Here is a 26,349-nt window from a genome sequence, read left to right on the forward strand (position 1 = left end):
TTGCTTCTATTTTTAATCATCATATGATGTTTCAGAAGAAACATATCTGAGCAATACAAATGTATCAGTTTGAATAATAGCCTATGCATTATTTATTTGTAAAAATGGTTTGCAAAAAGTATCGAACCTTAAACATCACTTTTTTAATCATGTTTGTCAATCACATAACTTAACACTCATCTGCAACAGCTAGGCTAAGTCATATCACTGGTAGACCTGAAAACCCAAACAGTTTTTAATGCAGCAGAAATCATGATTACTAAACAAGTGTAAGCATATATTACACATTCAGCACCAAGTCTCATCAGTCCCAATGACTAATTTTTACCGCTAGAGGGCGCTGAAAGGCTATTAAAATGGCAATCAATACTCAAAACATGCTTTTTGATGTAACATACTTGTTTATTTAGAGTTGGTGAACGTTTTCATAGACAGGGAGTACCAGATCCACACGAAATATAGTCAAATGAAGAAACATCCCATCCATACTGTTAACGTATCATGGATTATTGACTGGCTGAGAACACACAAATGTCTTTGTCAAAATGAAAATACGATCATGATTGTAATTTGAATTTAATTTAGTAAGTTGCTGCTGTTGCGCACATTTACAGAGGTATAGCACAACAACATGTCTTCCAAAACACTATTACGTAAGGTTGCACAGTATTTAAATCCGAAGCAGCAGCAGGTTCTGACATGCAGTTGCAGTGGCCTAAATGCACATGTCACGTGGGTCAAAGCTAATTTCCCTTAAGCAGAAGTGTGCAAACAAAAAGAAAAAAAAGGTGTGCAAACAAAGAGACATCAGCTGAACAAGGAATATCTGCACATGCATGAAACGTGACAAACAATTGATAATGTAGGAAACTGCAAGGAAAACGACTAAAACCGCTGCATTATGCTGCCAGGACAGTATGGTAGTTTAGTCTATAGACTGAACATGCAATACTACACATGTGCATGACAGCACTTGCACTTTTTATTTCCGTTTCCAAAAGTTTGTACTTTCAGGCCCCCAAAACACCGTTGGCGTGTAAATGAACGGCCAAAACGCATAAAATGTTTTCCTTTTTTTGTTGAAAACGGTGTTGTGTAAAGCCCCTAAATCTCCAAAATGAGGACACATAACCCATGAATTGTAGAAAAGAACACAGGTTAAGCCTAAACTGGTACAAATTCACCCTCCAGTGTTTTCTTCTGTTGACAACACATATTTGCTCCGATTCTCACCATCAATCTAACCTGAATTATGATGACAGAAAGACTTTTGCGCTCAGAGTCCTTGTGCACTCGGGGAGGGTCAGAGGTGTATTTTTTATCTCTGCTTGTGTTTTATAACTTAACTTGCGGTGTATAATGCCATATTAACGTAAGAAAAACAAAGCAGGAAACTAGGACAGTTTGCTTGACAAAAACATACACACACACTCACAATGTTAGTTTAAAAAAACAGCTTTATTAATACCTCTCGTTCAAAGAAATATAAAAGACTGAGAGTTACTTCTATATTTACAGAGCATAGTTTTTGCTTCAAACAAACAGAAACAAATCCTACATGTACAAATTGAAAAAATATCCCCTGCTGTGACGTTCAATATTGTGTCAGCAGTAAAGAAAATAGTCGTCTTCATCTCTCAATAATAGTCTGTGCAAAGAAAGAATGCATATCAAACACACCGTGTTGCTGCTACATTAAGGCAAACCCCTAGGAACAATACACTTAGGAAACTCCTTGGTAAAGTGACAGTGTCAATTAGATCATTTCTTGTTTAAAAAAACAAACAAAAAATAACTTTCCTATAGATACCTTTTATCACATCTTCCACAAAAACAAATAAAAAGGTCAAAATCTTATAAAATGGTTAGCAGATCATTTAGTACCCTTTAAATTCAAAGCTAATCACTGGTTGACCATATCTGTGAAATAAAGCATATTAGAAAGAATAAGAATCTGAGGAGCCTTTACAGACCAGGTTTGGAGTGTCGGAAGCTGGTAATCTATATATGAATGGAGGATCAGTAGCTCGACAACTTCCTCTCTACTCAAAAGTGCTGCGAGGGTTTGTGCCCCTCGCCATAAATACCTCTTCATTGGCATGGAAACTATGAAGACAAACCTAAAACAAACTCAAATCCACTGCAAAAAAAACAACAAAAAAAAAAACAACAACAACACGCATGCTTAAAGTGGACAATGCATATTAAAAGCAAAACATAAAATTCAATTAAATTAGGAAAACAAATGCAACTCCCTAAACTATACAATTCCTCATGGGATACAGATTTGTGCAGGCTTATGAGACAAAAATATCAGCTTGAACGTTCTGCATGCTGTTGCGTATGGACAAGTAAAAGAAAAAACACTTTCAAAAATACATTTATCAGATCAACTGATACAATTAATTTAAGAGACAAACATTCATAAACATCAAAAGATCATGGTTTCCTCAATGGTTTCAAAAACAACATTTCAATGAGGAGCAACCCAACCGCCGCGGCGCTCGGACTCTCAGTCTGCCACCGCGTCAACTGAAATTAAAGTCCTGTGGAAAAGCGGTAGGCAAGCTTAGTTTTGGTAGATCTTTTCACTGGTGGAGTAGTCGTTGGTAGTGCAGGTGTGGGCGGCCACCCCTCGGTGGATGGGTTCAGGGCTGTTGCTGCCGCTGCCGATGGTCAGGTTGAGCAGACTGGTGCACGTTGGCAAGTAGACGTGCTGGACGTGTTCCACCTCTGACCGACACACTGGGCATGACTGTAAAGATAAAACAACAGACTTCAGTCAGCATGCACCACAATAACATTATTGTTATATAGCTCTTAAATAAAGGTATAAAAGTCTTGTGGTAGATAGTTGCAATTATTAAGGCTGGGCATCATATGCCATGCTAAAGAAAGTGTCAACAGTAGAGATTTTTTACATACCGCTTATATCACGGTAGATGTATTTGCACAGCTATTAGTAACTTTACTTTGTTTAAATGTTGTAGGGCTAATGGGGTAGTGTGAAGGGATGCGTTTCAAACAAGTCAATAAGATCTATAACATGAATCAGTTTACTTGTTTATTGAAGTGAGCTTTATCGGTTTTATAATTTTGCTGCTTTTTTATTATAATGTTATAACTAAAATCTTAGGTAACCTAATGTTAAGTCGTTTTATACTTCTGCCATTTATTATGAATAAACCTTTTGGTTTATGTCCATCAAATTATAAATGAAAAGAGAAAATCTAAAGAGATACCTTGCAAATGAAAATGTACATTATTTAATTCACTGGATTATCCAAAACTAGGCATTACCACTTTGTTATTTAATATCTATGGTTAATGTTTTAATAACATTTCCAAAAAAACAATTATACTAGAGCAATGGCATAAAAGTGTCAGTGATTAAGAAATAGAAAAATCTTTTTTTTTTCTTTTTTTTTAAATGTATACAAACAAAACAAACTTTAAATTTTCAAGTTTCAATTTAATGACTCAATTTAAAAAATGTCATGTGGCCCAACTAATTCAAAAGTAATTTCTTTAATACATGGGAGCAGTGTTATTTTAACTAAAATTTTAAAATAGTTTTTGATAATTCAAATATAAACATAAGGTGTAAAAATAAATACATGTTGCCTTGGTAACTATGTTGTGGCTAAAACGAATTAATAAGAAATTAAAGCTAAAAGGAAATATTGAAAGAAAACTAAGAAAAGCACAAAAGCACTAAAAATAAAACAAAACAAAAGCAAATTAAAAATATGAATGAACACTATAATAGTATATAAAAATCACACTTAAATCACACTGTATGTGAGTGTACACATCTTAAATTACTATTTTTTATTTAGGTAATGTATTTTTTCAAATCACAAATATCATTAATTAATGCATATAATTAAATTGTCACACCACATGACATTTTACAACCTGAAATAGCCTTGCCTTGTCACAAAAATTACATTTTCTTTTATTTATGCATGTTAGTTGCACCACATGGCTTTGATTTGAACAAACAATTTCCAAATATTAATATTAAAATATATTCAGGTTATATAAAATATATCACGACAGATTTATCATTAACATTTTTGGCGCAATATTGGATAAAATGTTCCCCAAACCCAAATGTTGTCTGACCTGCAGCTGTGTAGCACAGTTCTGGCAGCAGACCATGTGACCGCAGGGGCAGAACGCGGCGTCGATCTCTTCTTCGCAACACAGCATGCACAGCAGCGCTTCCCGGAGTTTCTGCAGCTTCTCCTGTAGGGAGCGGCTCTGCTGGCAGCCCCCGCAGTCCAGCGCCCCCTCCTGGTCACGGGACGGCGAGCGGGACGACGGAGTGCGCTCCCCCGGCCTCGACATCAGGTCCACGATACCGGCGTTGTACAGTGCGCGTCTGGCGTAGTCGTACACTTCCTTGGAGGTCCGACGGATGTCGAATACATACTTCTTGCCCAGGTTAATGTTCTCATTGAGGAAAAGTGAAGCCAGGTGACCCTTGAAATCCCGGCTGTACTGCATCATGACTGCGTTTGTCACGGTGTCACACCTGCAGACAAAAGCAAGAGTGATAGGTTAGCAAGATGGCATATTACACATTAGCGCATTATCTGCTCAGCGTCTGCCACACAACGGCACAAATGATCCATTATCCATCAGAAATAATGGGCTTTTGAAAAGCTGCTGTAGTTGTGAAAATGAAGGATGGTGCTGCTTGTTAGAGTTCAAGGGCAGATAGCAGCGGCTGGCTCGATTCTTCAACGTCTTGGCAGTAAAATCTCTTATCGAGGGCTGACGAAACAGCACCTTACACAAGAACACATTTAAAAAGGTGAAAGCAGTTTTATTGCCAGACGTATATAACACCGTCTAGGTTAGATAATGGGAACGTTGCTACAGAGCAACGTCTCAATCTCTGTTTTTTTTTTTTCAAATCTCCTCAAAGATTGAATTCAACTCAAAAGCAATAAAATAAATCGGTTTATCAGTGAGATCTGGGTCATGCATTTTACCCCATTTATTATGTTCTTTTGCATTGTGAAACGTTATGACAACTAAGCATTGAGCATCAGTAAGCATTTACTGATTGATTGATGGGATTTTATGGATTGATTGGATTTTATTTGAATTTTTTATTTTATTTTAGAGGTTAGTTTAAGGCTGACCCACTTGTACAGCTAAATAACTGTTTGACGATGCAAGACGTTTTCACAGCTTGCGGTTTTACAAATAAAGGTCAAAGCTAGTTTGCAATAAAATGCTCAGAGAAAGTCCAAAACAAAAGCATCTAATCATGTAAAGCACAAAACGCCTCAAACAGAGCAAAGTGCTGACACAGGCTTTCTACAAAGAAAATACTATAGAACTTTAACAATAACCAGGCCAAAGAGAGATTATTACCTCTCTTATGAGAACAATGCCTAAAAAACAACATTTTAAGAGGTCCAGACAGGCAAGCTAAAGCATGCTAGACACTAAGGGCCTGGTTTCACAAACAGGGTTTACATTAAGCCGGGATTAAGCCTTAGTTCAATTAGGAAATTTAAGTAGCTTTTATAAATATGCCTTAGAAACTAAACATTACTGGTGTGCATCTTGAGACAAAACAATGGTACTGACATATTTTAAGATATATTATTGCAAGTTGCTTTCGGTTAAAACAGCTCAAACATGCATTGAAGTCAGGGACTAGGCTTGAGGCTTGTCTGTGAAACCGGGGGTAAAAGCTGTGCACAAGGTATGTAGTGTCAAGACTGGCAAAGCTGCTTAACTGCACATTAACATGAAAAAATAAATCATGTTTAAGAATGTAATGATGCATAATTATGCTCACAGAAGGGTTTTATGGTGCTTTCACTTGTGAATGTCTCACCTGTAAAAGGCATGCGTCTCTGTGATCGCCCGGTACAGCCCACTAGCTGCTCGATTACTGATTAACTTGAACAGCAGGACCACACTGTCGCTGGTTTCCTTGGTGACAGTCAAGTACACAGTCTTCCCTGATTGCGTGGCAATTTGTATTATGGGATAGGATATCCTGCATTGAAGGGAAAATATGACATTACATTCAAAAGGCAGTAATGGCACAAATTGAATTAATGTTACATGACTGATCCGGAGATGTGCTCTGGGTGTCATTTTATGAAAATTATGCCATCAGGAGCGCTTTAGGCTGCGTCACTGCATCAAAGTCTAACCTGTTAACCAGGGTGAAGTCCTCTCGGCAGATGGCTATGCCCTCTGGTCCCACTCCGATAGCCAACCTCTGTCCTTCAGCGTCCCGCACCCAGTGCCACTCCACCCCATAATGCTCCAGCAACGACACCAGCTGCAGGGCCTGGTACTCTACCGAGGCCTGGCTCAAACCCTCCAGAGCCTTGTGCTTGGCTATGATACTGCCAAAATCAAGAGACACATTGAGTACAAAAAAATTACACCAGCTAGTGAAAAGTGGGAGAGAGGTTGAGGGAGAGGGACAAGAGTAAAAATCTTTGTTAATATTAGTTTTGAATTTTAGGTTTTGCTATTGCCTTGTCTGCCGTGAAAAAAAATAAATAAAAATATTCAACCTACAGAAAGAAACAAATCAAACAAACAAACAAAACCATTGGACCAATACTGAAAGTTGATAATATATTTTATTATGGTTAAGTTATAAAAAACTAAAAATTTATTAAAATCTCCAATATAAAACTGTGATTCAAGTCACAAAAAAACTTTAAAAAGAGAAACAAAAAAATAGAAAATTATAATTTCTGCCAAATCAGACTAATACAGGAAAATATTATAATAATATAGTATAATACAGTAACACAATAATACAAGTTTATAATAAATTTAATATAAGTTAATATAAATTAATATAATGCGTTTTAATATAAATTAATATGTTTTAATATAAATTAATATAATAATTTTAATATACCATACTATACTATCGATAGCTGACAATTACTTTTATTATGGCCAATAACAACATGATTTAATGTTTAAACTGGAACCTGATATCTACTTCCATTATCAGCCAAAAACAAAGACTCGTACAGATAATCATTTAAAGTCATTTAACATTATATTAATCACTGACGAAGTCCATGGCTTTGTGTTAGCCTGTATGAAGCTCTTTGATTTTCTTCATGTAAGCATTAGTCTTAATTTGATTTGATGACAATAATGATTAATCACTAGAGACAGATTTCATTAATCCACTTTGATTGTATTTGATTAGGTCATCTGTTATCTATCTAAAACAAGTTAAAGAGTCTGAACAGAACTCTACAAAGGAGAACTGTAATTAGTCAAACACTATTAGGAGAGCTTTGTTTACAACCACACGGCCCTGGATCAGAAGTACGCATGAGAGCACAGATTAGAGCTCAGCTCCGTTGACTTGTAAGTAACCAGTAAGTAATCACCTAAACGCCTAACAACCAAAACAAAAACAAAAAAACACAACCTTTACACTATCTTATCAATATCTTGAGAAAATAGAGTTTTAGCTTCTCCTGGATGGCGGTTTACGGGATCTACAATTCTATTTTAACAAGCTGTAGATTTCAGTATAATTCTTATTTTTTAAATTTATATATTCTTTTGCATTGCATTGCATTGCATTGCATATGTTCATAACAGATGTGGTTACATCTGTTATAAATGGTATGTTTTCATATTAAAATGCGTAGCTAAATACATTCACATTCTTTCTGAAAAATGTTGACACAACCATTTAAAAGATAGGGGCCAGTATGATTTTTTTACATTTATTTTTAAAGAATTTAACACCTATTCAGCAGGGACAATATGATCAATATTGTCAATATGACAATATTACCGTTTTACTAAAATGTTTGATCAAATAAATGCATCCTTGCTGAGAATAAAACCAAGAACATAAAAAATGAATACAAAAAATCTTCCAGACCCCAAAATTTTTAAATAATATAGATGAACAGAAACATACTGCGCCAAATGAAACAACCATAATTTATTCTCTAATTGATTTATAAAATGGATAACCTATATTATTGGATCTAAAAAGGTTCAATACAATACAAGGTAAATTCTACCAACACCATCTGTGGCATAATGTTGATTACCACAAAAAGTGTTTGTTTTTAATTATAATTAATTAGTTAATTTATTTTTATTTTACAATCTTTGAGAGTTCATTATTTTCAGTGATTTGTGTCATTACAGCTATTAAACACAGAACACATTTAATATCATCATAAAAGCACGATACAAATATGATGGAAGTGATAATTGTGATTGGCGTGTTGGTTTACCTGTTGATGGTGGCTTGGTTGGGCTCTGTGGGACAGAGTTCAGTGTACCAGTACTTGGCTGTGTTCTGGTTATAGTCCCCGAACTCGGCCTGGGCTAGGAGGGCGCTGAGCTCTTCGGCTTGTTCGGAGCACATCCGCAGATGTCCACGGTGCAGATCCTCTTTCACATGCATAAAAAACAGGTGCCTGTAGAGCAAGAGAAAACAAAAAGTGTGAGAGTTTGTTACGGACGGAAGCAGGTGGTACTGTGGAAAGTGAGGGAACCACATATGGATGTGGACAGGTGGTACAACAGGAAAGCGAGAGGGGATATACACAGACTGAAGCAGGTGATGGGGAACTTGAATTACAAAACACGTCATATGCTCTCACATGCTGCATCCAACTAGCATTTCAAAAGAAGATCCATGAATAGATATCATTTAGGTGAATGGTCCCTTTAAAAGGGAATAATGAAAACCAGAAGTGAATAAAAATTAATTGGAAAATAGCAAAAGGTCAAACAAAAAGCAGAAATGACGGTTTCCATTGCAAATGGACACTTTCACTTTGAAAACAAAACAGGAGAACTTTGTATTTGTGTGTGAAGTGGTTTGACTTTTGCTCCAGTCTCTTTCATATCTCTTATCTGGCAGCGTAACAACTCCTGAGGTTATACAGGCCCTAATGCATAACCCCGCCGGCGTGTTACCAAACGATAAGCATGCCGTCTCAATACAGTGCTTGAAAAGCACATTCACGACTCACTGCTGACATACAGACATAAAGCTGACATAAATCCCTGTAGCTGTAATTCAGGAGTGCTAATCGTGTGTTTTACTGAAGATAGATCTCCTTTCAGCTGTCTGCGGGACTGTCAGTATTTGTTCTCTGATCGATCAATAGCAGGAAAGTCTCAAGGATACAACTTGACATTAAAGTCACACAAACCAAGCTTGCAGCCGTTAGAACAGTGGTTTGTTATCAACTTATCTTTTTATTGATTGATTCTCTTCTAAGCGAATGTTTTTCACCTTGACTAAGCGTTAGACTGCTTCCTGCTCAGCTGTCAAATGAACAGAATTTAACTTAACCGCTTTGTAATAGTCAACAATAAGGTATTTGAGCAATGATTTCCGGGATCAACAACAGTCACTAAATTATGACTAGACGAGCAGGACATGAAAAACATGAGAACATTACTATGAATCAAAAAGTAAAAACAAAACATGTTTGTCAGAGTATGATTTCAAATATAAAAGAAAAAAAAAAAGTGCAAAAACAAATAGAAATGTAAATATGAAACAAATGTTTGGTTGCATTTCTGCATCATAGAGTTAAAATAAAACAAATGAGATCATATTTAATCATATATAACATATTTAATGTGTTATTGGTGTTAACTATTATTTTTATTTATATTAAAGTGTAACATTATTATTATTGTTATTAATGTTCTTTTTTATATTAAGACCAATAATTTTACATTAAATATAATAATTATGATAATATAAAACACACTATTTATTTTAAATGTATTATTATCATCATCATGTTTTTGCAGTTGTATGACTGCATCATACTTCTGTTCAGGGAAAAACAAGTTGAATTTGCTTGAACCACAGGAGCAGATGAGCAGATGATACAGTACTTCACAAACCAGTTTAACAGCATCATGGTTAACTTCTGCCCAAACCTCCCTTGTTCCTGTACTAACCAGCTCTGGCTCCTTTAGGTTTATGAATATCTGACCCAAAGCCCTTATGTCCCCATAACCTTGTGTCCACTTCAACTTTGCAAGTCCCCTGAGATGAGGTTTGGGAGACCAAACAGGGCTGATGTTTACCCCAGCACGCCTCTGTTCCCCCAGCCAACAGAAGAGCATGGGAACACCAAAACAGGCTAAGAGACATTCCTGATCTGCTCACATAGGCGATGGCTCTTTAGGAAAACAAACAAATGGCATATCAGTTTGCGCAGTCCTGCCGACAAAAGCCCTGGACTGATAAACATTGACTTTGGATGAAAAAAGGGACATTATAAAAAAGGCGGAAAATGAAAGTTTTGAGGTGGATTCATAGGTTAGACAAATAAACAAGACCTGCGGTTTGACAAAGAAAGTCTCGCCCGGCCTGACGAGACACTTCCCTGTGGTGACATCAGACTCATGTGATGAATTACTGTACCTGGCAGGCAAAACAAAGGAGGCTGACGGGGGCAGGGAGGGAGGCAGGGAGAGAGGTTACTAGCGGTCAAACTCAAGCTACTCCAAGATGGAACGTGCGGCGCTGGTTCAGTCAGGCTCTTTACGTGACTAATCTTAGAAACACTCAGCTGTGCTGATGCAGCCACTCATCAACAAACACTGCCACACAATATGATCCTTCACTGCGTGTGGGTTGAATGGGTTGGTGTGAACATCCATAAAAGGAGGCCAATGATTAGTAAAGGAGACACATTAAAGCAATAAGCCACTAGAGACCATGTTACAGTGATTTTACCATTGTTACCAAAGAGCATGGAAATATTAGAGCTGCACAACTAAAGTTTTGGATGGGTAATATTTGTAATGTTTTTAATAGAAGTCTCTTCTGCTCACCAAGGCTGCATTTATTTGATTAAAAATACAACAAAACAGTAATATTGTAAAATATTATTAACAGCTGTATTCTATGTGAATATATAGTAAAGCGTAATTTATTCCTGTGATCAAAGCTGAAAATTCAGCATCATTACTCCAGTCTTCAGAGTCACATGATCCTTCAGAAATCATTCTATTACGATGATTTGATTCTTTGAGGAACAGAAAGTTCAAAAGAACAGCATTTCTCTGAAATGGAAAGCGCTTGTAACATTAAACACTACCTTTCAAAAGTTTGGGGTCAGTAAAATTTTTATTTTATTTTTTTGGGGGAAATAATACTTTTATTCATTAAGGATGAATTAAATTAATCAAAAGTTACAGTAAAGACATTTATTATGTTACAAAAGATTCTATTTATATAAATAAAATTTATATATTAAAATAAATGCTGTTCTTTTGAACTTTCTATTCAAAGAATCCAGAAAAAAATTAAATTACACAACTGTGATAATAATGAATATTTTTTGAGCATCAAATCAGAATATTAGAATGATTTCTGAAGGATCACATGAAACTGAAGACTGGAGTAATGCGATGCTAAAAATTAAAAAAGTTAAAATATATTAAATTGTCATAATATTTAACAATATTACTCTTCTTTTTGTATTTTTAATCAAATAAAATGCAGCCTTGGTGAGCAGAAGAGATTTCTTTTAAAAACATAAAAAAACCTTACAGATCCAAACCTTTTGACTGGTAGTGTATACATTTCCCACAATAAGTCCCATAAAGGTATGCTGAAGTGTACCCCTTTTTTTTTTTTTTTTTTAACAAGGGAAGACTTTAAGCTAAGAGCAGCTGAGAGCAGCAGGTTGTGGTGGAGTCTAGTGTATTAATTCCATCAGATTAAGGTTGGGGGGGGGGGGGCAACAGGTGTGCTCCACTCTCTCTCACCAACTGTGAGTTTGTGAGTTTGAATGTTGAGGTGCAGCATTCATGTTATAAAGATATGATTCTGTGTGTGGTAAACAAACTGCTTATTAAAGTATCCACACCGCATTATATTGCGGTTACTGCAATTACTGCATGAAATCATGATGTCCTATTACCACATCTCCACAATAAATGTGAAACTTTCCCCCCATTGTATTACCAAACTAATAAAATAAAACTAAAAAGCACAAACATGCACCGCTTTCTTTGAAGTTCCTAAATCATCTGAGAAGTACGCTAATGCTACTCTGAAACTACAGAGTTCCTCACACAAAGACAAAAGAAACAATCACATTGCAGCAGGAGAACTTGATCACGTAACTGGAAGAATTCAATTAAAAACGCCTGCACCCTTCTGCTGACAAGAAATGGGTCATGCCGTGATATCTGAGAGAGCTTGAGCTTTGCGAAGGAGGGCTTTTGTGGGTTTGAGGTTTTGGCTTCAAATGCAGTGCAACTTTCTGCGGAATTTCCCCTGATGTATGGCTGGAAAGTGAATAATGACAGGCAGGAGAAAATTATTTTAGAGTTCACAAAGTTTATGGCACTTTCAAATTAGCTGATAGTAGGTTTGTGAGACATTAAAGGGTTTATATAGGCTGAATGTTGGCAAGATTGTAAATATGTTTTTATTGAACTAGCTTGAAAATGTGAAATATTTCAGACACAAACCTACTGAGCCACTAAAGGAACATGGTGATAAAAAAAATAAATAAAAAAAACAGATTTCAATGCTTTTGCAGAAACTTGCAAAATCAAGTTTTGCAAGAGAACGCAAAAACATTGGCTAATTTTTCCTCCCACACCATGTCCCTGTACGTGCTCCGTACAAACACGTTTAAAGTTGTAAGATTAGCTTAATTTGAAGTCATTTTAATTTTAATTTACTGTAATTTTAAACTTATAGGATTCTGGTCACTAATTTTGCTCAATTCTTTCCTTGTTTTGTCTTCTCAGATTCAGGCAAAGCCATCATGGGGGGCCAGATGTTTTGGGGTCTGACGCAAAGAACAAAACATTCTTCTGAAATGAAACGAGAAGCTTCTGCCCGGAGACTGCAACAAAGAGGGCAATCCGCACAGGGGTTTCATTCTTTTCAGGCGCCCTTCGAAACAATGTGGTTTCAGAGTTAGTCAAATAACATTGCTCTGAGCCATGTGTGTAGCTGGGGTTACTCTCAGTCAACGAACTCTAGTAAACCCTGCCATGCATCACAGGTAAACACCTCCTCGCTAAACCACAAAGCGTTAATCATCATTCGCTCAAATACTCAAGAAAATTCAGATGAAAACTGAAGCAAAAACAGGCATTCAAACAAAGATATCCTTTGTGAGCAAACGCCTCTGGTAAGTGATGCATTCTGCATCGATTTGGCAAGCGGTAATAATGCTGTGGGCAAAAAAAAAAAAAAAAAAAAAAAACCCTACCAAAATTAAATTGGGTGTGGAGACAACCTAACATCATTCCGGAGTAATTCACACTCAGTTTAAATAGGTGTAGGTTACTACAGTTCATCTACAAATGCGGTTAAACCTGCTCTGCTGTCAGAGCGCATGTAATCCAGTAAACACAGAGCGACAACAGAGCTCTAGTGTTTTAATTCACAGAATAACCATTAAAACAAAGAGGAAGAGTGCAAGATGCAAGCTTAAAACTGAACATTCAAATATTTGTTGTATTTTCATTGCATCCAGTCAAATATTACACTAATGATTTCACCACTTTTATTTAACAAAATCCAACTGCCTTATTTCTGATTCAAAGCTAAATTAGTAAATTGAGTCCTTTATATGACTTTACTAGGGAGTTTACTAACAGTCACCGTTGCTGAGTTTTTTAAATTATTTGTTTTAGGTTTGTTTGTTTAGAACTTGGTGACATTCCAACTACCATATTCATGGAGAGAAACAAGTGAAAAGTATATATAAACAACAAAAACGTGATATATCGGTTCTCGCTTTATTCTTTACATAAGAATCATAGAGGAGTCATCACAGTTCATCAAAATATGCTTCAGAGATATTGGTACAAGGGATTTTTAAAATGGAAAAATTTTTCCCCACACGACACCTACACTAATCCCATTTGGCTTGCCTTTTTTTTTTTTTTTTTTTTTTTTTAAGGATATAATGGTTTCTAATGGGTTTGAGGTCTGGAGGTGGAATAGGGCAGGTATTCATGTCAACAGAAATAGAGGGGAATGGGCTCTTATTGGTTGAAAGCCAGATTTGAGCTTGCTTTTCCCATGTTAGCGCCACATCTCAACATTTCAATGTTTTGTGATCCATATACAAAGCTTCAGGAGGATTCTGCGTGTCAGTCTTCCTGCGGTAAAGAGGTAATCGGGAGCTTACTGGGATTGCTGGTGACCTTGTTGTCAGGATTGGATGTGAGGTGAGAGTGGTAAGAAGTTTGTCTCGGCAGTTGCCTGTTTGAGATCATGTTGACCCCGAATAGCACCCGCACTCCAGTTCCTGCTGACAACACCCAGGGACCTGACTGTGAAGATAAGACCTGAGATCACAGCGGCATGTTTTGCATATTTGCAGGCGTAAAGAAAACCAGTGTGGTTTCAAGTATGAGAACTCTGTAGATGTTTTCATGTTTCTGAACAAGAACCAAATAGCCAGGGTAAGAGAATGTGCGTGGCTTAATTTTTTAAACATTATTCGCTGCTCTTCCCAAGGGTTGAAGCTAAACCAGCGCACCGATTAATGTTTTAAAGACCCCTTCTCTTATTTAAATTGTCCTGTGCCTCTGCTAATGGTGCTGGCCTCTGTGGATCAACAGGATCATTCAGTCCTGATGAGAATGCTAAACACTCAAGCCCTCTAAAACAATACAGGCATCTTTACACAAGCCTGGCACGTATAGCATGCCATAAAGACGAACTAGAGCATAATCATAAGCATGCAACTATTATTGAGTGCTGACTACTCAACAATGACCTTATTTCTCCCCCATAACATCATAAATGTTAGCTGTGCATAGTCAAACCCACCATATTTCAGCCAAAAGGATGGGTTGCCTCGAGGATGGGTTAATGAGGTTTAGCAAGGTAACATTAAGGCCCCGGCCTACACACTAGAAGCCATGTCAGTGAACGCTGCCAAATCTATTGATTTTAATGGTGCGTAGCAGGGATACAGATGAAAAATGCAAGGTTTTGTGACAGCGGTGCTGATACACATCAATACAATGTTTATTAAATAAATACCATTTTCAAATACACAAAGTTATTGTAAATAAAACCGATTATTGGAGCAGAAAATAATACTTCAGTATTTGTACTTCAAAATTTCACTTATTTCAACGTCTTGCATTTTCTTTGTAATTAATTGTGCAATTTACTATTAATTTCGGTTTCTAAAAAAAAAAAAAAAAAAGTGTTTTGTCATAAAAAAATGATTTGCTTTCGTAGTGTAAATGCTCATGTGGTCAAAAGCATTCAAACATCCACAAAATACTTAATTCTTCACATACTGACTTAATGCATAAACCTTAGAAAGCTCGCTAGCCAGATGAGATTTAAACCGTCAGCTGGAGACCCAAGTTTGGTTTGAAGACGAAAAACGTACCAAGCACGGTGTTCTCTCACCATTCCTGATTTCTACCACTTGCGTCTATCTGAGTAGAAACAAAAGCTGATGCTCTCGATATGTTTTTCTGTCTTCTCTGGTCACGTTTATACGTAAATTACATGTAATTTATTGTGTCTATTAGATCGAAAGATCTGAAAAAATAAAATAAAATAAAAAGAATTACCCGCCCATAGATCCTGCCCATAAAGTAATCAGGACAGAAGTGGATGAAAGTGGACAAGAGACGGAATAAAATACCAGGTGTAAAAGGTGTACGTGTCTTTCTCTTCTACTTCTACTTCTACTTGGTCCGATCGACCAAAACAAATCTTAATACCAGGTGTAAACGGTTGGAGATAGTATGTGCGTTGCCAGAAAGAGTTTTAAAAACATGTCGGCTAACACTTGGCTTTACGGGTGTGTAAACATGTTTGATTATGCAAACTGAAAATAGAGCAGGACAGATTAAGAGATGCTGTTTTTGGGGGTGGGGATTTCTTTAACACATGTTAGTGATTGTGGTTGGAAGAAGAGGTTGGGCGACTCTGATCCTCAAAGGATCCAGTAACGATGTAAGCAGGATTAGGCCCTCAAGGCTGTTGTTTATATCTTTAAACTGTGCCTCATTTGAGGATTTTTCCCAGCCCAAAAAAAAAAAAAAAAAAAAAAAGATGTCCAAGCACTGGAAACAGTCATTTGTGCTGAATCATTTTGCCGTACTAGTAAACATTTCTTATATCTGGCAATCATCCGTCAAAACTCTCCACAGAGGAAGTATAAAGATCTATTTTTGGAAGATGCACTTATACTAATGAACACGAGGAACTGTCATAATAACGGACTACAGAAGCTAGCCTTTCCAATCGGCCAGCTCTGGGTCTTATATAAGCGGCTCTACTGCATTCAGAGGCCTGTGCACTGTTTAGTGCATCTTACATAACAGAACAGACAGAGATAGAATGGAAGTAGAGAAAGCCTGAGCAGATTTCTAGTCCTGGACAGGTGCTGAGGTGCAGCAGGGGTCGGTGCACGACCCTTTCTCATTCTGACATTTCCGACTCGGGATTCTGTCAAGGCACACAGACATTTTTTTTTTTTTGCTTTTGAATGGGCCAAGGTAGAGAGTAGATTTATCATATTCATGAAATAAAAGTCTCTTCCTCTTACAAAAAAAATAAACTGTGTTAAGAATGAAGTTTAAAGTAAAAAAAAAAAAATATCACCAAGCCCTCGTTTTTTAGACCCTCTCAGCTTCATTCTGGTCCGTAACGCCCACTTATATTCACAATCCAATCATTATCTGACAGATAAAGCCTAGTTCAGCAAACTTTTTTGTTTATGTTAAATACTCTGTTTCACTCATAAATGTGCCACATTATGGAAGCAAAATGGCTTATGACGGTTGTTCTATGTTGATTTTAAAGTATGTAAGTTACAACATGTATTTTAGGTATGTTACAGCACCATTTCAGTGCCATGGTACATGAAAATGGTAATCAAATGGTATTACCATTTTGATACAGTCACTGAATCATGGTACTGTCACAGTACTTTTTTGTAACTTATAGGCACAGGTCGAATCAGCCCCTCTCGTGCCTGTTCCTAATGTGCATGTGTGCCCATGAGCTAACTAACTTCTAATCATAAATCATCACTTAGGTGCACTGAATCAGTTTTACAGGGAAGTTTGTCATACCATGGCTGCAAGATGTTGACGCAGTTTCAAAGATTACAAATCAAAAGTACCAGACACAAGACAACAAGAGAGAATGATAGACTTCATGCGCATGCACGATTCCGCTTAAAAATTCCCTGTGGGGAAAATCATGTGGCTTCAGGCTCCATTTGTATGAGTGTGTGGTAAACGCATGCCACAGCTCACTGCCGGTCGATGGGCAGCGGAACGCAGTGACGAAGTAGGGCAGAGGTCATTGAACAAACAAGGTTAGAGAACATGACCCTTGTAGCCAGAGGCAGGGCCGCATCATGCATGCATATGCGCGCGCACACAACAGTGCCAAAAAGAAAACAAAGGACTGTTTTCATGTGATAGCAGCCTGTGTTACACTCAGAAATGCCAGGCAGCCATCCATATTCTGCCATGGGTGTCCCTTTCTCCATTTAGTCCAATACAGTTTACTCTATAATATAAAAACCCTTTCATGTTTTTGTCAGTGTTATTTAAAGGAATGCACGAATATTACAATTCTGGCCGATACAATAAGCTGATAATTCTTTTCAAATGGCAGATATCAAAATTCTATACCATTTTGTCTAAATGCATTCAAAATAAAACACTAAAAATAAAAAACAAACATTTTAAATAATACAATTATCACAGCATTACAAATGTACAGTATGGAAATACCAATACATATATTCATTCATTTTTATTTATAAATATAAATACACCACAACCATTTTCAACAATAATATGATATAAATGATAAATGTTTCTGGGGCAGCAAATCAGAAAATTCAGCTTTGCCAATAAATTACATTTTAAAATATTTTAAAACCGAAACCAAAATATTGAAATTTCACACAATATTTTACTAAATGTAAAAAAAAAAAAAAAAAAAGCCTCAGTGAGTAAAAACTATTTTAGAAATGATAACAGGACTCGTGGGAAAAAGCAATGCACATAATGATGGCATGTGAAAGTGTAGCATAATACAGTTTGAAATGTTTATGGTTGTAGAACTACATATTTTCCAAAAAATGTAAGCAGTATTCAGTGCACTGCGCAGTTAGCAATATGCTAATATTCCATTCTGAACACTTCCAGCTCCTGCCACATATACGCCATAAAGCCGGTGTTCATTGTTATTCAATATGCTTTACATTTCCTCTACCAAATATTGAATCTCAGCCTGATCAAAGCTTTGATCTTGTCCTGATGTCGACTGAGAATAAAAGTCTCAACCCCCCGCCATCTCAACACGTCAGCCTTCACACTTTCACACAGAGTAAGCTGTTTTTGTGCCCATTTAGAAAGCTGTCCAGGGTGGCTTAACAGCTTGAATGATATTGCGGAAGCTCTGGGGGTGTGACGTCCCCCTCGCATCAAGACATCTTGCGGAAAGAAGTGCAGCATATGCAACTTTTAATTAACAGTTAGGGTACTTGACATTAATGTTTCTCCTCCCCCCCAAAAAAATCCTTCAATCCTACCATCCACCATCTGTCAGTGACCCCTGCTAATCTCCCTCAGGTCACCAGAAGGCCATCTAAACCAAAAAAGTGGCTTTTAAATCACAAAGCCTTAGAAAAGGACACTATCCAGTAACCAGGAAACGGAAGCAAGTGCGCATGCACACGTTGCCCTGCCAGAGATGTTCTGCCCAGAGGGCGCATGGCTGTGGGAATGACCGCGGGAGCTGGCACGCAAGTCCACTTCATTTTATTGAAAAGGACCCAGCAGAGCTTGGAGCGCACACAAAACGCAGGGCTCCAAAACGGGGCAGCTATCAAATAACAGTACACAGCGGATACCGGAGGAGAGGGTTCACTGTGGGGTTGAAAGTAGTACACTGCAGGTAGATACTCACTGCAAAGACATGCACAAGCTGAAGCTAATGCAGTACGAATGAGCAGGTCACGGGAGACCCTATTTATAACATCAAACAAAGGAGAGAAAGTGGAAAAACAAGTCAACAAAAATGTTAACACCTGTCTGTGCCACTCTTTGTCAGAGACTAACATTTGTGGGCCCAGCGTCCTGACAAAAAGAGTTAGGCTAATTTACATGACAAGAATTCTAACTACCCAATCAAATTATCTTCAGACTTTCTGAAGAGGACGTTGACTGCAAGAGTGCTTGAAAACATTGGACTGACAGCTTAATTTCATTGTTGAAGAAATTAAAGCAATGGGGCTCTGAATTTTATTTCCAAAGACACATTAGGCCTACATGACTAGTCTGACCTTGTTAGTAGGCAAACAGGGCCATGCACTTTTAAGGGTTAAAATGCGAAGCTCTTATTTTTGCTAAAGCACTTGTTTTAATTCTTACTAGTGTTATTTTAGTATTATTATTATTATACTATATTAATTTTAGTATACTTATAGTATTTATACATTTTTTTTAATCATCTTAATTTTTGATTTTCAGATTTCATTTTAATTGTAGTTTAATTTCTGGTCATTTTGTTAAGTGCTATTTATAAGTTAGTTTCAAAATTATTTTTAATTGGCTTTATTTTATTTCAAATAGTTCTTTCAACTTAAACAAATTACAAATGCTGCCTTTGCAACTAACTGAAATAAAATAAGTTTAAAATATTTAATTTTATTTCTGGTTATATCAATTACTAAAAGTTAGTTGCATTTAACATTGATTCTCTCTTTCAGAATAAGTTTTATTTGAGCTTTAAAAAATATTGTGCCAAGACTTTTCTGTACAGAAAAGTTAGTTATTTGTTTCTAGTTATTTGTCATATGTGGTTGAATTCATCTTTAATCCTAAGATACAGAATTCACTGTATCTACATTGTCATGACAAGAGTAGATAACTAAACGGACAAGGATATCACCCTAGTCTCATCTTTACACATACAGTATAATGCTTAAAGGGTAAGTTCACCCAAAAATAACAATTCTGTCATTATTTACTCATCGTTCTAAAACCGCATGTCTAGACTTACTTCTGTCTAACACAAAATAAGATATTTTGGGAATTGTCGCAGGGTTTTTTTTTTGTCCATACAGTGGAAGTCAATGTGGTCACCAAAACTGTTTGGTACCTAACATTGTTAAAAATATCTTCATTTAATTTGCGTTCCACAGAAGTCAGTCAGTCATACAGGCATGAAATATCATGCCAGAAAATGACATTTTTCAGATTTTGGGCAAACTATCTCTTCAAGTCTTGCGTCTATACTTTCAAAACAGTGTGCGTTTTAACATTGTTAATATCGTGTTGCCCATGTACTGTTTTCTTTATTTAAATGAAATTGTTTGGTCAAGAATATCGTGCCACAAATGTTGCCACTAAAGTTTAACTTGTATACTTGTATCCTTTAAGCTGTGCTCCACATTTGTCTCAGACAAAAAAGTAACAAAACTCTACAGTCAGAGTGAATAAAAGAGCATGAGGTGGTGGTGGTGACTCGGCCAGCTCAGTCTCTGTGGGTAGGAGTCTTTGAGCACTGGGATCACATTTCCTGCTGCTGCTCATAGCACAACGACCTATAGTAACCCACAGGGAGCAGGGTTACTACAGGGCAAACTACTGTACTGAGAAAAAAAAGTTTTACAGGCTACTGTGCAAAGTGCTCTTTCTCTGCGCAAGACACATGACTTCAGCTGATGTGAGGCTGAAAGAACAGCCATAAAACCAGCATTGTTAAATGAATATTTAATATGTAACTTGCCCTAGATTTTGCTGTAATATCTTAACACAGGCACACTCCAAAAACAAGATACAGCTCAAGTCGGGCATGGAATTCTCATTAGACACAGAGAATGGAAGGAAAACAGCTTTACTTCCAGTATTCTCACACAAAACATTCAAACACCCGCGTGCTCGGTTGCGTTTCTTACTGCCGTTTTTCTGACATATTGAACGGAAGTCTAAAAACATCTCTACTCACAGACGGTGATGAAATGTTCTCTGCCACAACTTCCTTAAACACTATCCATTTTGTTTTTGTGATGCACATTTTGCTCGTACATGTGTTTTTGTGTACGTACCTTGTCTGCTCCTGCAGAATAAGGTGAGGCTCCACAAAGAACTTCACTCTGAGCCGTAGTCTGCAAGGCGTGATATTGTCCATCTGCTGGGAGATTCTGTTCCTCAGGTTCAGCCACAGGTTTTCTCCCTTACTGCCAGAAAACTGCAGTCCAAAGTAATCCACCTCAATAATTCCCAATTTCCGACATACCTGTAACCAAGAGTCAGATTTCATATTGTTAAACATCATTTATTTTCTTGTCCCCATCAACTTTTATTGCATGGAAAAGAGCAGCTTGGACATTCTTCTCAACATCTTTTGTGTGCCACGGAAGTGTCATTTTTTGTTTTTGTAACATGAGAATAACTCATCCTTTTTTGTGGGTGAACAATTCCTTTAAAGTCTTCATGAAACAGAAGTTGCGATAATCTGTGTGTTCTTCCATATTGTGATCTATATCTGAGTGAAACGGCTTCACGAACAAGAAAAAAAAAAAGAAAGAAAAAAGTAGGACGGGACTTGATTTTGCCCACCGGGAATTGATCGTTGGATCGTGTGATCTCATGTGTCCCGTCCTTGCGCCAATAAACACGTCACCAGAGAAGATATGTTGTTGCAAGTGGGATGCAAAGTTATTTTAATTTAATTACTAGGGCATATGAATTAAAAAATAAAATAAAAATAACGATGTACATGGATAATACTGCAATATTCCATAAAAAAAAAAAAAAAGTTTATGGTCACATTATGCATCGACTTTACTAAATGTATCTATTTATTTTACAATTTTGCAGTACAAGCATGATTTTAAGACAAATTAAAAGATAAAAATGAAAAAAGAATGCGGTTTAATTTAACAATCGAGATAAATATTTTTTTTTTACTTATTACTTATAATACTTATTACTAATTATAATAGAGACAACAAAAATCCGCTTTAAAGGGCAAATCTGAAGAGGCAAAATTACACCTTTAAAACACTTTTCAATAGTCAGAAATAAACTTTGTTTGTTTGTTTAGTTAACCTCATGCCAGCTACATTATATTATATTCATTGTGAGAAAGAGATCCAAATAGGTTTTTTAAATTTTATCTTAGATAAAAATTCTAAAACTAGATAATAAACTAGATAATAAAAACTTTCATAAGAGTCAGCTGAAAAATAAAGAATTCTTACAGAGTTCAATCCATCACAGTCCATCAAAATATGCTTCAGTGATAATGGATTCAGGCACGAGGGTCATAAAGGAGTATCTTCACCCGTTAACAGAAACATATGAGTTAGTCTCTAGAGTGCCCTATTCGTGTATTGGTAATATAAATAAACTTTGTAAAGTTCATAAAAATATCCTGAGGTGACATGCTGAAATTCACTGAACAAGAGAAATTAATTCATTAAGCTGAGCCTCGTTGATATGAAAGCACAACTTTCACCTCTTATGCCAATTTGATATCTTACTTTTCTAAACTGCTGCTAGACTTAAAACGTTTTAGTTGTGTAAATCAGATAATACAAGTTCAGAGATGTCCCTAAAACATTTAGGCCTAGCATAAAGTATAACGTGTTGAAAAAGCTTTCACTTTGTCATTTACGTTGGAGGCAATACAGAGCCTCCTCCATGCACGAGCCAAACATCTGCGAATGAACTTTAGTAACCTCGAGCATACCATCACACATACACACTATCGTTTAGAGTACCCATACATCTATTTCTCGAAAAAGAATAAAGGTAAATGTTTCACCGTCAACATACTGTGTATGTTAATTATCATGAAAAATTATTTTGTTTGTTTAGGAACGATTATATATATATATATATATATATATATATATATATATATAACATTTGATTATTTGCCTTCTTCAGGGCACTATTGATTCGAATCATTTAAAGAGAGAAATTAATGTGACTCAAACACTCAAAGATTTTAAGAACATTCCAAATATAATTTGTAAACTTTACCCAAAATAAACGCATGCAATCAGATAGGTTGATGTTGATATTAAGTTTCAATGTGCCTTCATAAACTCATTCATTCTGCGCTCAGGCTACAACTTTTGATTTTCAACATTTGTGTTTATTTTCTGTGGAATAATGCACGAGCGCTAATCGGATAAAAGGCACATTTCAGACGCGTTTAATAAGAAACATCACAGACTTTCATGCATGATCTTACCTTATTCAGACAGTCCTCTCCGTTCGCCTTTGCGTCCACTTCAATCTCCATCACCACCGCATCCGGTCGAGTTACATGGCAGAGCATTTTGGAGAGGTGTTTTGTCTTTGGTCTACCCGTCCTGTATGAAAAAACACTACAAACAGCTCTCACTGTTGTCCTCTCTAAGCACCCTACATCAGCCCTCGCTCACTTTCCTCGAGCCTTCTGTTATCTGTTTCCTTCTGTGGCCCAGCGCTTCCTGCTCTATATAAATGAAGCCCAATTTAAACTCCGCCCACTCCCACCACAGCCAATCACACGAGGCGTATCAAAGCGAACAGCGAACGCTCTGACAGCAACAGAAAGCCCTGCCATGTTCGTTTAGTAGTGAATACAATAGACACCACTAGCGTCCTCTACAGGTGCTTTACATTTATCATGAAGATGCTGATAATAAATATTGAAAAAAAGATAATAAAAAACACAATTAACAGAATGTGCATTACAAATAGCCTACTACGTAACCATGAACAGTATGCACACTAAAGTAGGCTACATAAATTAATTAACATCACATTACAGATCACATAACCGTGTAAACAGAAAATCCCTCTTCCACTATATTTTTCATCTGATATTCAAGGAATTCATTAAGGTGCCAATGATCATTTATTTATTTACCTCTTCCATCTGCTATCTATAAATGTAATGAAAATGAAATTTCATGTTCATTGTCAGATCTATATTTAGTAAGAAAGTACATAGCAAACCATCATTTTACAGTTTTACCAAAAGCGATTAATAGTAGCCTAGTCTTTACTTTTAGTGCAAAGTTCAAATCATTAAAATGATCAACAATTATTTTCATTCACAAAACAAGTTGTTTTATATATAGGCTACTTGAGGCAAAATTTTGTGTATAAAAAATTTTATAATATGTTGTTTGAGAAATTTAAGCCTTGCAAAAACTTATTTGCTTAATGCTTGTCCTTCTGAGACACCATTTTCACTTGAGTGAGTCCTAGCAAATATCTCTTGAGTGAGAATGCGGCCCTGTGCCAGAACCTGAGGTCTTGTCCAGTGCCAGAGGACAGTTAAAGTGAGTGCCAGCGTGTTACTGATTTGAGATTACACTTCACATGTATTATGCATGTTTGCCTATAACCCTCCCATGAGGAGCACATTGACACTGTGAGTGAGACATCAGCCAAAAAGCTTTGATAATGAATATTTAAATTGCTGGGGGAAAAAAAAATTGCATCAATGCATCTTCCAGTCATGCCGGACCAAAAACGGTCTGCAGGGATGTGACTAGATTTTTTTTTTCAGTCGTCAGAATGACCTTGCAGTGCAAGACAGCCCCGGGACAGGCGCCCAGCGTTCCAACACCTGTCCTCAAACTCCACAGTGTTCCCTGAATACATCAGGAAAGCAGAATGCTTGAGGCTGGTTGGAGAAAACACAAGCGTGAAATGCCAAGACGGATCTTTTCTGCTCACTGTAGCCTGCCCACACGTTGCCAGTTCAAACCTCTTTCTCCCCAAGCATTCACAGCCAGACATGACAACAGTTTCACCTTTTATGCAGGTGTTCTTAAAGTTGTCTACAGAAGGTGATTCAATAAATAAAAAGCAATAAAATCCATTCATATAACAAACAGGAAAACGTGGGGTTGACGGTCCAGGCTCTTTTAAATTGATGATTAACTAAATACCATTATATGGAGCCCTGTACATGATTTTGGAAGAAAAAATATAGTTCCACAAATTAAGAATTCATTCATACTAATTCGTAGTTTTAAGTAAACTGAGGCCTTGTTTTAATTCTAAATTACAAATTCATTCCCTCATTTTAGTTAAAGCATGGCCATTGTTCCCTCATTTTAGTTCAATCGTAGCCACAGTGTCAGAATTTACTGTTGGTTTAACTTAACCTGGTAGCCTTAACATTTTGAGTTAATTGAAATTAAATATTTGAGTTAACACAATGGAGATTGGTTCTCAAATCAACAGAAGCTCAAAATATTATGTTATTTGAAACACATTAATTATCCAAGTTGAAAAAAAGAAAAAAAGGTTGTGATAAATCATGAAAATAATTTTTTTACAGCACATAATTAAAAAAAAATAAAGTTCTGGCCATCTGATCCAAAACTGATTCAGTTTTATTAATTGAATCAATCATGGCCAGGTTTTTTTTAATTTTATTTTTTTATCAGTCCATAGTTCAGTAATTTTAATTTAATCATGGCCATCGTTCCTTTGTTTTAGTTTACTTCAAGCCATTTTTTTTTTAAAAATCAGTCCCTCGTTTTAGTTCAGTTGTGACATGTAGGTTAGCGCATAGTTAGCGAAGTTACAGTATACCCTCTGGAGCTGGTCTGTTATGGTAAGGGGAGTTACATTTCATTACATGACACACGCTAAGTGATAGACCAATCACAACAGACTGGGGAAGGGTGACCAATCAGAGCACACTGAGCTTTTGAGGAGGTGGGTTTTTGAAGAAACCAAGACTAAAAAATAGCATTCAGAGTCAGACAGAGGGTGAAAAGAGGTGCAACAACAATCTTAGGAAAATAGGCCGTTCCTTCACTGTAAGTCTATGCAATTTTTTTTTGTCTGATAATTTGCAAAAGTAGTATAGCACACCTCTTCTCAGCTTGTTGTGGCAAGCATGAATGAACCTCAACACATAAATAAGAGATTTTGAGTTTTGATGAGCTGTATGGATGCTGATATTCATCCATCTGTGACTTTCATGGTTGTAGAGCTGAACTTCCATTAGCTCTCTCTGTGGGACTAGGCAGAAGTACGAATTGCATGTCAATGATCTCATATAGAGAAGCATGTTAAATTCTAGTCTAGAATCAAAACATGCACATACGACACAGAAGACCAATAAAAAAACATCATGGACAGAAATAATTGCATATGTTTTCTTACATTAATCAGATCAGCAGCCTTTCACAGTACTGCTTGTGTCAGATTGAATGAACAGTTTTAAATGCATTATGCTAACACAGCATTAAAAGATCTGTTGACACATAAGATGAAACAAATAATAAATCAGTAGCTTGTTAAAATTTACATGCTTTAGGC

The 26,349-nt window shown here is 36.5% G+C and overlaps 1 protein-coding gene across 1 annotated transcript; it reads right to left on the minus strand.

Moving 5' to 3' along the window:
- Window positions 1-386: 386 nt before the first annotated feature.
- Window positions 387-23,495, minus strand: mylipa (myosin regulatory light chain interacting protein a). Its single transcript, XM_079880053.1, has 7 exons — window positions 23,267-23,495; window positions 21,108-21,298; window positions 8,277-8,462; window positions 6,189-6,386; window positions 5,864-6,028; window positions 4,129-4,540; window positions 387-2,755 (listed from the first exon to the last, which is right to left on the minus strand). The coding sequence occupies exons 1-7, from the start codon at window positions 23,351-23,353 to the stop codon at window positions 2,570-2,572; spliced, it is 1,425 nt and encodes a 474-aa protein (XP_079736179.1). The 5' UTR covers window positions 23,354-23,495; the 3' UTR covers window positions 387-2,569.
- Between the last annotated feature and the right edge of the window lie 2,854 nt (window positions 23,496-26,349).

This window comes from Squalius cephalus (genome assembly GCF_949319135.1).
Source record: "Squalius cephalus genome assembly, chromosome: 8".
In the NCBI taxonomy this organism is placed as follows: Eukaryota; Metazoa; Chordata; class Actinopteri; order Cypriniformes; family Leuciscidae; genus Squalius; species Squalius cephalus.

What these genes read in the sequence shown, in the direction of transcription:
- mylipa (XM_079880053.1), bottom strand. Translation starts at nt 23,353, where the DNA reads ATGCTCTGCCATGTAACTCGACCGGATGCGGTGGTGATGGAGATTGAA. An exon ending in GAGACGCATGCCTTTTACAG is followed by an intron (nt 4,541 to 5,863) that starts GTGAGACATTCA and finishes TTTTGTCTGCAG; the next exon opens with GTGTGACACCGTGACAAACG. An exon ending in ACTGTGCTACACAGCTGCAG is followed by an intron (nt 2,756 to 4,128) that starts GTCAGACAACAT and finishes TTATCTTTACAG; the next exon opens with TCATGCCCAGTGTGTCGGTC.